Source organism: Pseudorca crassidens, chromosome 2 (assembly GCF_039906515.1).
Source record: "Pseudorca crassidens isolate mPseCra1 chromosome 2, mPseCra1.hap1, whole genome shotgun sequence".
Taxonomy (NCBI): Eukaryota; Metazoa; Chordata; class Mammalia; order Artiodactyla; family Delphinidae; genus Pseudorca; species Pseudorca crassidens.
In genome coordinates, this window is record NC_090297.1 from 74,371,484 (window position 1) to 74,384,238 (window position 12,755).

General features: G+C 36.9%; 1 protein-coding gene across 1 annotated transcript in view; it reads left to right on the forward strand.

The window, feature by feature from the left end:
- DNAI3 (dynein axonemal intermediate chain 3) overlaps positions 1–12,755 on the forward strand; it is an 82,410-nt gene that overhangs the window by 41,584 nt on the left and 28,071 nt on the right. Inside the window, exons 9-14 of the mRNA XM_067712919.1 lie at positions 1,342–1,532; positions 2,300–2,424; positions 4,526–4,615; positions 6,485–6,571; positions 7,390–7,518; positions 9,975–10,048. Of these exons, the coding sequence (XP_067569020.1) occupies positions 1,342–1,532; positions 2,300–2,424; positions 4,526–4,615; positions 6,485–6,571; positions 7,390–7,518; positions 9,975–10,048 (696 nt within the window). The remainder of the gene's footprint in view (positions 1–1,341; positions 1,533–2,299; positions 2,425–4,525; positions 4,616–6,484; positions 6,572–7,389; positions 7,519–9,974; positions 10,049–12,755) is intronic.

Sequence of the window (12,755 nt, forward strand, 5' to 3'; positions counted from 1 at the left end):
TTCCAAGGTTTTTTTTTTTGTGTGTGTGTGTTTTTGCGGTACGCAGGCCTCTCACTGTTGTGGCCTCTACCGTTGCAGAGCACAGGCTCTGGACGTGCAGGCTCAGTGGCCATGGCTCATGGGCCCAGCCACTCTGCGGCATGTGGGATCCTCCCGGACCGGGGCAGGAACCCGTGTCCCCTGCATCGGCAGGCAGACTCTCAACCACTGCGCCACCAGGGAAGCCCCCAATTTCCAAGGTTTTGGATCATCTTTACTATCATTACTCTGAATTCTTTTTCAGGTAGACTGCCCATTTCCTCTTCATTTGTTTGGTCTGGTGAGTTTTTACCTTGCCCCTTCCTCTGCTGCATATTTCTCTGTCTTCTCATTTTGCTTAACTTACTGTGTTTGGGGTCTCCTTTTAACAGGCTGCTTGTTCGTAGTTCCCATTGTTTTTGGTGTCTGCCCCCAGTGGATAAGGTTGCTTCAGTGGGCTGTGTAGGCTTCCTGGTGGAGGGGACTGGTGCCTGTGTTCTGCTGGATGAGGCTGGATCTTGTCTTTGTGGTGGGCAGAACCACGTCTGGTGGTGTGTTTTGGGGTGTCTGTGAACTTAGTATGATTTTAGGCAGCCTCTCTGATAATGGGTGGGGTTGTGTTCCTGTCTTGCTAGTTGACTTGAGGTGTCCAGCACTGTAGCTTGCTGGTCGTTGATTGGAGCTGGGTCTTAGCGTTGAGATGGAGATCTCTGGGACAGCTCTTGCCGATTGATATTATGTGGGACTGGGAGGTCTGTGGTGCATCAATGTCCTGAACTCAGCTCTCCCACCTCAGAGGCTCAGGCCTGACACCCAGCCAGAGCACCAAGATGCTGTTGGCCACACGGCCATGTACGTCATGGGGAGCTTCTAGTCTCTTGGGAAATCTGAGGTCTTCTGCTGGCATTCAGTAGGTGTTCTGTAGGAGTTGTTCCACATTTAGATGTGTTTTTGATGTATTTGTGGCAAGGAAGGTGATCTCCACGACTTACTCCTCTGCCATCTTGCAGGTCCCCCCACCATGCTCAGTCATTGACTGGGAGAGAGCATGACCTTGGCTGGGAAAGTGAGGCAAGTTGTGATGATGCTAGAGGCTGTCAGCTAACACCTTCCTGGCACTAGAAGAAGTTCTGAGTAGCACACTATCTTGAATTTTTTTCTCTTAAGTCATTTATTTCACACAGGATTAATCTTTAGTTACCAAATACAATTGAGAATACTTTTTCTTTCAGTATAAATGAAGCAGGAGGAGCTGCTGAAAGACGTATCACTGAATACTAAAATCCAACATCTTGATTCCTTTTTTTTTCTTTTACAAAATAGTGTTGAAATAGCCCTGCAGCAAAATGAAATCATGAATACATTTATTAATGACTGGAAAAGCCTGGCAGAAGAAGAAGGCACCTTTGGGGACAAGACTGATACCCACCTGAAAGAGTACCAGTCCTTTACTTACATGCATAACCTAACAGAGAAGATGATCACCTGTGTCTCCTGGCATCCGATCATCTATGGTGAGGCAGAATCATGACTGGGATTCCATTCTGGGATGACATTGAAATAATCTGTTGCTTTTATATGTAGAATTACAAACTAGCTCACTTTCCATGAGACAACTTCCATTCCTGAGTGCAGGCACTTGCGAAGCACTTTCTGCACATTCTCTCCATCATGTGTCCTCCCAGCTACCTTGTGGGACCACATTGTGGTCTCTACTTTATAAGGAGAGGACCAGAGCTCTCAGTAAAGTGACTGACTCAGGTCACCCAGCTGGTGCAATGCCAAATCTGGAACTTCATTCCCCCTGACTCTCAACTTACTGGGCGGGATAGGAGATACACCTCCTTTAAAGAGCTCAGCAACCAAGGGGATAGGAATGTGTGAGGGTGGATCCATGGACAGAGCCATCTGTGCCCTCTTTCTTCATCCTTTCCTGCCCAACATTGGCCCTCTCCTCACACACACAAAAAAAACAAAAACAAAAAAAGAAACACAACACATCTTTTTTTCTTACTAAGTCTTCAAAGTACACTGTTTATTTTGTGAACATCTCAATTTGGTCCAGCCACAGTTCAAGTGCTAAATAAGCAACACATGGCTACTGGCAACCAATGTATTAGACAGTAGAGCTCTAAAAACACTCTTGGTCTCCTGTAGAATATTTTTACACGCGTTTCATCAAAATGGAAATGAACAGTGACTGTGTAGGAAAACAAAACCTAAAAACACTTCTCCATGCACAGTTGCTGCAGATTTTAATTTCTAGTTGTGTTTCTATCAGGGCTAATAGCTGTGTCAGTGGCTGTACGACTCTCCTTTGAAGAGAGGGTCCACTTTTCTGGTAAACTGTTGCTGCAACCATCACTGATTCTTTTCTGGAGTTTCTCCGATCCCATACAGCCTCAGGTAATGAAGGAGAGTCATCCACATGTTCTAAAAATTTTAACTACTACTTTCACATATCTTTAGCAGTTTTAATTGCAAAATACTTTATAATCACTTAATGTTATAAACCCCTATAAAGCTAGGCTTTCTTCAATTCAGAATTTGTCATCATTCAATTTGAGCAAAATTTAAGTTTACACTTAGTTTATTGAAAAGATATATTGAACAAATCAACATGTTATTTAAAAAAAAACATTGTAAGAGGAATGTTCAAATGATTTTAAAGAGCAAACTCTTTTATGGACTTTATTTAGGTACTAATTGTTCAAATGCAAAGAGATTTTAGTTTCATGTGGATTTCCTTGATTCCAAGGATCACCAGTAGGAGATGGTAATGAGTAAAGATGACTGTGTGGGAGACAGTGGGGAATGGTGGGGACTGTGGCCCTAGAGGGTACCCAGCCCATCCATGGGGACAGCTACTCTTCTACTCTCCTTGCCAGGTGGTCCCACTTGTCAAGAGAATCCAGCAATTTTGTGTGTGATCTCCCAATTTTCAAACAGCTCAACTAAAACCAAACCAAAACACACAGCAGTCCAAATAAAATAAGGCTAAAGGCTGGGTTTGCCCCCACAGTGTTCAATTTCCGATATCTGCTCAAGATGAGTTCTGCTTAGGGGGAGAGTGCTTTATAGTGTTAGATTAAGTTTTTTCAATGTACTTAAATATAATAATATTTTGTTTTTATAAAGCATTATATAATTAAGTCTTTCCCTAATAAACCCTAGTGTCCCCTTATTCCTTCTTCCCTAATTCATCTGAATTAAGGCAGTTTTACTGTTATAGAGTCTAGATGCTTTTTTATAGATACAGAGATCAAAATGACAGATCTGTCATTCTTCCTTGTCAGCCTACTTACCACAGGTATGGTGCCATTCTCTCACTGGTGTTTTCTATCATTTTCCAGCAGTGTAGAACTGCTCTTCACTCCATGCCATGGAAGTGTGGCTGAACCTCCAGGCAAATAGGAAGAGGAAAGAAAGACTCTCCTGTCCTCTATTTTTTTAATATAGAAACGTGATTTATTTATTTTAGTTTCTTAAGGAAGTCAGTAATCAGTTTATTAAGATAGAAATTCCATATAAAATTTATAGTTTTGTTAAATATACTTATAAAGTTAATTATATTCTATTTATTTATTTTTATTTAAAAAAATTTTTAACCTTTCCTCTATTTTGAAGAATAGCTTTAAAAAGACATGTAAATAATTTCTTAAAGATATGATACAAATGATTAATTTTGTCTTTGTTCTAATCAAAACTATAGGAAAGTATTAAAAGATTTCATTTTCAAAAGTAGAGGTTTCTCTAGAATCCACAAAGTACCAAATAAACCAAGATAATTCACCTCAATTCCAATTTGAAATCTTTAGCTCAGTGGTGGCAAACCAATGGCCTCTGGGGCCTGTATTTTTGGCTGTTATGTTTAAAGAATGGCAACCATGCAAGTGTTTAGCTTGGTGGTAACACAGTAGCTCAGGTGCTAACTATGGTTAGTATATCTATTTCCTCACACCGGTGTATTCCTTGCAAGACTTCCTCCCTACCCTCCAGGCACTTGATTTTGTTTACCTTATGGGTTCCGTATTATTTTAAAATTTGTAATATTACCGCTGGCAGAGCCGCCGTCTTCTCTTTTTCAACGCATTTTATTTTTGAGCGCTCACCTCTGTGCCAGACTAGGTATATGCAGCAGGGAAAAAATCATACAAATATGCTGGCCCCCAGAGCTTGCTCTCCACACTTTTCAGAAACACTGATTTCATAGTCTTTTTATTTATAAAAAATTATAACATGCCCCAGCAATGACCCACAAAGGGGAGGGGAGGGGAGATTGGGTCCCCTTGAGAAACTACCTGCTCTCATATGCATGATCAATGTCCAGAATAAAATTCAGCAAAAGCAGCTTCCAATCCAGAGGTAGAATTCTGGGAATGGAATTCATGTGCATGTTTCTTATAAATAGCTATAAAATTAGACTTTTGACTTTATTAATATTATTTCTAGCCATGATCTTAATAGATTTTCTCATTCTCTCTTGAATTTGGGGGGTTTGCCTTAGTTAATGCTGGAAAGCCCAGATGACATCTTCTGCTTCCAGTTCTGTCCAAGTGACCCTAATATCATTGCTGGAGGGTGCATAAACGGGCAGGTACATATGGCTTTTTTTTTCAGTTCTTTATTAATTTAGACAGCATTCTGTAACACATTTTGCCTGGTAGTTTTTTTAACTTAAGGGTTCAACTCAGCAGAGGGAAGGCATGTCAATTGTATGCCAGTCACCATGCTAGGAACTGGGGTATGAAGATGTGTTAGACATGGTATCTGGGCTCAAGATGTCCACAGGGTAACCCAGTTATGATAACTGGAAGAAAACCGGGTCAGATCTATTTGTGTTGCTGGGATAGAACCACGCGTTGTACAAGATTCCAGGGAAGAACAAAAACCATAAGCATAATACCTCTTGGTCAAGAGCCCTCTTCTGAAATTTCCCTAGAGGTAGGAGTTAGGGAATGATCCAGAATTTAAACAGAATTCTCTGGAAAACATACTTATATCACTGAATTTATGTGTGTATAATTTGATATCCTATTTGCTTTTTTTCTTTTTTCTCTTTTAAATTATCTAATTTATATAAAATTTAGATTCTATCTTCCAATTGCCTGTTTCTCCAACAGAGCAAAACAAAAATCTTACAGCTATTTTATGATCAAAGTTTAAATTCATTGTGACACAGGAGTTTGACCATTACCAGGGTATAATGATTTTTTATCGTGTGGCTAGGAAAACTTTTAGGTAGTTGAAATGTAAATGTCTGCATCATCCGTGCCAACTTATCCAGAACCAAAAACATTTAAGAAAACTAATTTTTTTCCTCGGTTTTATTCAACAATAACTGGTGATCTAGTGAGGAGCAAGAGTACATCCTCCAAGCCCTGCAAATACTGCTGTTTTTACTCATTGAGAAGGTGACACAACTTTGTTTTAGAATATTTTAGAAAAGCAAATGCTGAAAATAAAATTACTCACAATTCTGTGATCCTGACATTTTGTTTACATTTTAGTGTACTGAAATGACTTTTAGTCATTGACAATTATTCTAATTTAGTGTTGCATATTCTGCTTTGTTCTGATTTTTCAAAAAATGACCATCTGTGTATATGCAAATTCAGAGTTGGCCATAATATTCAATTAAATAGAAATCATCATTTCCTAGCCTTTTGAACAATTTTGGGTGTTTGTACTTAATTCTGGAGAGCAGACTGCTTTCTCCTGTGTCTAAAGCAACTGTCCCCACATTCCCTAAAACAGAGGAAGAACTCTTCCCAAAGCAGAGAGAATTGCATTATGCCTACCTTGGATTTAAAAAAAACAAAGCAAAACAAAAAAACAAAAAAAAAAACCACTAGCATTTATTACCACAAGCACAAAAAATCAAAGTGCTGAAAATTCTTTTAAAGAGAAGAAAACATTATTAAAAAGAAGGGGAAAATCCTGAATAACAGGATGGAGAAATAGGAACAAATTAAGAGTAACAAAATTAATAAATGTATGTGTACCTCAAAATAAATAAAAAATATATAAAGCCAAAAACATAAATAAATAAAGAGAAGAAAACATTTTTTATATAAGCTTTAAAAGTTGCTGACTCACAGGGAGATCAGCTCCGTGCTTTGTGACCACCTAGAGGGGTGGGATAGAGAGGGTGGGAGGGAGGGAGAGGCAAGAGGGAAGAGATATGGGAACATATGTATATGTATAACTGATTCACTTTGTTATAAAGCAGAAACTAACACACCATTGTAAAGCAATTATACTCCAATAAAGATGTTAAAATAAATAAATAAAGATAAAAAATAAGAGTTGCTGACTTACTTAAGATGTAGGCTAAATTTGATTATCCTCCCAAGGTGGTTTATTTATCAGAGTGCATGCAATACCAATAGGTTTTTTTAAATGTTCAAGATGCAATTTGCTAGTTCCTGAAAGTATGTTGTAATAACATTTATTTCTGTTTTAGATTGTCATGTGGGATATTACCGCACATGCAGATCGAATAGAAAACATCAAGGCAGGTGGTAGTAGAAGTAAAAACGTCACACTCAAGGTTAGCTTTTTGTAACTTTTCACTTGCAAATTTTTTCCGTTCAGGAGTTTATCAAAACGTACACAACAGGGTTGCCAAGCTAAACAGAGACTCACTAGAAAAAAAAAAAAAAAAAAAGTGTTATTTCCTAAGTCTTCACATCTGCTGTGGATGTGTTTTGAATCACTTTTATGTAGGCCCTTGATTTAAAACACCACTAAACAGGTTGTACTGTCTATGCCAGGGGTTCTTTTTTGTTTTTATTGTTGTTAAATAAAATGGAGGGGCCAAGGGATTGCCTAAAGTGATGTAGTTGAAAGAGCACTGGATAGAAGACCCATGCATCCAGGCTTTAGATCACAGTCCTGTGAGTTTGGATATGTCCCCCATCCCCTCAGCAAGCATCAATTTTCTCGTGTATAAAATGAAGGGGTTAAAAGCCTTCCGGGTAATAAGACACTATGATTTGTGAAGCTGTGGATCCTGCCAAGAGGTCTAGAGATTCCTCAGCTCCCACAGGTCTCTGACCAAGAAACCATGGGATGTGGTTTTCTGTGCACTCACAGAAATACTCCTTCAAAAATGGGATCTCATTGGTTCTTTAGGGAATGGGTCAGTCATTCTTGTTAAAATTTAGAGATAAAATCTTAGACTAAACTGAAGTAGAAAGAAGATAATCTTATTATCTAACTATATAATACATAGAAACACTAATTTGTGTTTTTCCTTGAACTGGTTTTTCTCCAAATTATCGATTTTAATTGGAATGATAAGTAAAGTATGAGTTGCTTCATCAGCTCTCTGAAATTAGCACATAACTTTCTTGTAACATTTTACAGCCTATGTTTCTCCTTGAACCAGAGACTAATACAGAAGCAATGTATATCAGACACTGTGCAGTCTCCTCAATAGAAAATGGACATAGGAAAGTTATTACAGATATACATTGGCTGCCTGACACATTTGAGGTGAGTCTTGATGGCTTCATACTTTTCTCCTGCTGGCTTGTAAGTTTTTAGAAGATTTTATTCAAAGAGGATGTTTGAAGTCAACAATTCATTTGCATTTTAATTGTGAAATAACCAGAAACAACACATCACACAGTTGTGTCACTGTTGACAGACCAAGATCAGACTTAGGGATGAGAATAATGCCAATGTGTCATCTTCAGTGGTTTATAAAAATAAAAAATGTAGGTGGTATTAGCACTGATATAATCCAATACAAGTGGAGAAAGTGAAGGTTGTAAAAATAGAGTGCAAACATTTTACACCCTTAGCCTTTGCAGATTTAAAGTTTATGATTTCAACTATTTAGAGCATATAACCTTGAAGATCTGTGACATGTAGTAATGTGTCATTTTGCAAGGCAGTCTTGAATTGAGTGTGTCATGAGACTGGTAGGTGAAGACTATTTGTGCAGTGAGTGAGCCCAGCTGACTGCCTAGCATCTGTGCTGCAGTATGGCTTTGTGGTTCTTTACTTGACCCACAACGGCTGCTGTTTGTGAATTTGAAAACTAGTAAGCTTCCCAAATGTTTCCCTCAAGGAACTAAGAGTCTATGGAAATTAAAAGGTCAGAATATCAAAGAATATTCTGAAAACTTAGAGTTATGAAGGGTGATTAGCCCTTCAAGATATTTAAATGGATTATGCAAAAGCACAATTACTTTTCAAAGTTATAATGGACCAAAATAAATACAACAAATCAAAATAGAATATCGTATTTCTGGATTCTGTAGTTTTCTAAGCTAATTAATATTGAAAGAAATTCAAATCATATACATGTAAAGTTTTAAATTACAAAATAAAGAGCAAGTAGCAAAATGAAGAAAAATATTTGCCTCAAATATGGTAAATACAAATTTTCCAGTAAATAAGCTAAAGACATATACTGAAAAACAATTAGTAGATAAACAGGAAAATTATTCAGACTTTCTAATATCAAAGAAATTAATAATAAAGGAACTATAATGTACTATTTTGGACCTATTTGATTTTTTTCTTTTCCATTGGACCTATTTAATTTTTAAATGAAATTTTCTAGTAATTTCCCATGTTAGAAAGGATGAAATGGTGAAATCAATAAACTCCAACATTACTGGTTCCAACATAAAAGTTTTAGAATACAATTTAGTCAATGTGGTTCTTAAATCATCCAAATTTTCAAAGTTTTTGACCAGTAATTCAAATTTGGGAAATTTATGCAAAGAAATAATCCAATTTGTGTCCTAAGACATACAATGCATACCTTGACAAATCATGTCAAAGTGTATCCATGAAAAAGATTGGAAAAGAATGTAAGGTAGAATTATATTTGATTTTAAAACCTTCTATTTTCCAAACTCTATAATATGAATGTGGGGTGTTTTTTTTTTTTTTAAATCATTAAAACATAAAACTCCAGAGCAAGCGCAACTGTGGAGTCTTGAACTTCCTACAACAGGGAAGCCTTACTAGAGGGAGAGGAAAGATGGGTTCTGGATTGTTTATCAATCACAGTGGAAGCTGGCAGCTGTTAAGAGATCCTGACTGGGCTCATGCCACAGCAGCGTCAGCCAGGTTTCTAGGATCCTAGCTCCCGTGATGCCAACAGGCCTTGCCAACAGGCCTTACCACTGCTGCGCCTGTATTCTTCCTTCCACCCCTACTTTTACTGTTTATCTGCTGCTGGAACCCCCACCTTTGTTTGATCTTTTGCTCATCAATCCTACCAAGTAGGTAGGGTATCGGGGAAAGTCATGTTTCCCTATTGATTTGAGAGTAGCACCTTCATAGGTTGCCACAAAACCTTCCACCTCCTTTGAGAGCTAGCTGGCTGGAATCTTGGACCTTCTAGGACTCTAAGGAGCCACTAACCCTCCTTGGACTCCTCTGTGTGCTAGCAGAGTTGTGCCACTAATTACTAAAAGAATGCAGGCACCCCAGCATTCACTGCATGCTGTAGGTATCTAATTTAACACCAAGTCTCTTTTCTATTGATCTTACCTGCTTAACAATCTCATAAAAGCTCCCATGTTCAGCTCCACAATTAATAGTGAAAACAGAGTGCCTACATTTCTAATAATAATGGTAATGAAATTATGATACATCATCTATATATTAAAAAACAGAATGATTTGTGACTACATAGGTAAATGTTCAAATTACATTAACTGAAAGATCTTAAGATGGAAATTTATATGCATACTAACTAAAACTAATTTTAAAATGTAAAAATGTTTCTGTGAGAAAAAGGCTGGAAAATATGTATAGCAGAATTATATTTGATTTTGAAAATTTCCAGTTTCCAAATTCTGTTTGTGTTGTTCTTTTAATAAAAATTAAAGCAAAGGAGAAAAAAAAATTTAGCGTAAAAATCTTTGAGAAAAAAGTCATTACTGTCCTAGGTACACAGAACTTACTTCCAGCATTTTTAAAAATAGATTAACAGATTGGGATCTGTCTTTGAAAATCGAAGTGGAATATCCTGTCAACTTGTCACTTGTTCAGCAGACTGGTATGTCTTATTTTAATCATTACCTAATATGTTTTCAAACAATATATTCTTTTTTTAGATGCTTATAAAGTCATTGTCCTCTTCTGTTCCTTAAATAATCTTTGTTGTAACAATTAAACCTAATATAACTAAAGAACAGAATGTTAGATTGTTGCTGGTTTTAGAAAAATCTTTTTGTGGATACGAATATGTTGTAAAAAGAAGAATTAACTAGGTTTCATGGTTGGTAATGTTGTATAACATTATCCATAGTTATTCTGTTTCTTCATATTCACATATTTGTAAATTTTTAATATGTATTGTTTACATTCAATTTTATCTCACAATTACGAAGATGACAACGTTTAATTGGGAAAGTTTCTTTTAAAAAGTGCAAGAGTTTTACATTTTTTATTGTATATTTATTACAAATGTTTTTATAAGTAATTCAGTAACTATGTTGAAGAATGTTTATTTTTAAAAATTGTATACCCCAATTTATAGAACTGAAAATTCAAAGTGAAGTAGGACATAAGAAGGGTAAGAAGGGCAAGAAGGACAATACTATTATCTAGCATTCAAATACTGGCAAAACTTTACCACTCCAAGTAGCTTTGACCCCAACAGATATCATGACACCGTAAGTTTTAGACACTGATCGCAGCAGAAGCAGCTGTGGAGTGGCAGGTGAAGGCATAAGTAACATTAGCAGCAGCCATGGGCAGGGGGGTGGGGAGACATGATTAACCCTGTGGGCACATATTAGGTAAGGTTCTGTGAGTGCAAGCAACAGAAATTAACTATAGTTAACTTAAGGGGATAAAATAAATTTATTGGAAGTTTATGCCAATACTGTACTACGTGCTTTAGCAGGTTAACTATTTTTATATTCTCAACCCTGAAAAATACGTATAGATAGAGGAAATGAGGCTTTGAAGGCAAATACATTGTCACCTATAGCTCACTGTATACCTAGTGAGTGGCCAGAATGAATGGTCAGCCCCTACCATCTGAATGGATCGGTTCCAACCACTGTGTCACCGTTCAAGATTCAGAGTGACAGAAGAGAGTCTGACTGGCTTCTGTTACATCATGAACTCACACCTTTGACCAGGGAAGGAATGGCAGAGCACCTTGAATGACAGTTCCAACCTGACTGCATGCAACGGGGAAGGGGCAGTTCTCAAAGAACCAATTAGAAGGCTCTTGCTAAAAAAGGAGGGGGGAATTGCTGCCCAGGCAAAAACAACACATAGCACCTACAGGGTCATATGAAATATTATGCAACATTTAAGATTGTATTATTATTTCATGGAAAGATGCTTATGGTATAGTGTTGATTATAAACAACAGAATGGAAAGCTATACTGTTCTTCAGTGGCCTTGGAGAACATTTAGAAGCTCTGAACAGACTTAAAATATTACATGTTATATGTTGAAGATACAGGTCCTTGATTGTTGTCTATAATGATGGCCCTTGAATTTGGAAATATTCTGAAATATTCTGGAAATAGTTCCTTCAAAAGTTGTTAAAGTAAAAAAAAGTTTATGCATTTAGAAAGCCCCATTTTTAGCTATCCAGAAAATTCTTCAGTTCTAGTCTTTATACTTTAGCCATACTAAGGGTCTTATAATACAGAATAAGATAAAATAGGGTTCTGCTAATTAAGGATGTGTGATTGATTGATGCAGAAAGTTCAACTGAAGCTATCTGTATTTAGCAAAACCATTTTACAAATAATGAAAATTAATGCTATAAATGAGATTCAAGAAGAGCTATGTAATTTGGAAAAACAGGTTTAAACCAACTATAATTATATTTTAAAACATTTTATTATGTCATCTGTGGTATTCTACCAATGATTTATGTTTTGACCATTAATATGATTAATATTTTTATTAATTTTAATTATTTATCCATTATTAAATGAATAAATAATATTAACTAATTCACATAAATGAATAAAAGTTTTGTTAGTCTCAAGTTACCATCTGTTTATCTAAATACTTTAACTTACACATCTAAATTCTTTAATAATATCTTAAATTTATTAATCTGTTTACTCATAACCTAAGTGACAGAAATTATGGAGCTAATGTGGCATATTCTTTGCTGTTCTTATTATGTTTTCACATAATTACTACAAAGACATTATATACTGAAGTACTGAACAAGTATCATTATAATTTTTTACCAAGTTTATTGTGTTAAAAATAACACTCTAGGGCTTCCGTGGTGGCGCAGTGGTTGAGAGTCCACCTGCCGATGCAGGGGACACGGATTCGTGCCCCGGTACGGAAAGATCCCACATGCCGCGGCCCCTCACTGTTGTGGCCTCTCCCGTTGTGGAGCACAGGCTCCCGACACGCAGGCTCAGCGGCCACGGCTCACGGACCCAGCCGCTTCACGGCATGTGGGATCCTCCCGGAGCGGGGCACGAACCCGCGACCCCTGGCGGACTCTCAACCACTGCACCACCAGGAAGCCCTCATTTGATTTTCATAATCAACCTGTGAGGAAGGAGAAATAAAAGGAGAAATGACACTTACTGTATGCCTACTATGTACAAAGCACATTAAATCCAACTCTGTGTATGTGTTATATATATATAAAAAACACTAAAACAAGCAATAAAATAAAAAAAGATAAATTGAACTTCATCAAAATTCAAGTTGATAGTGCTTTTGAAGCACTATCAAGAAATTTAAAAGACAACCCATACAATGG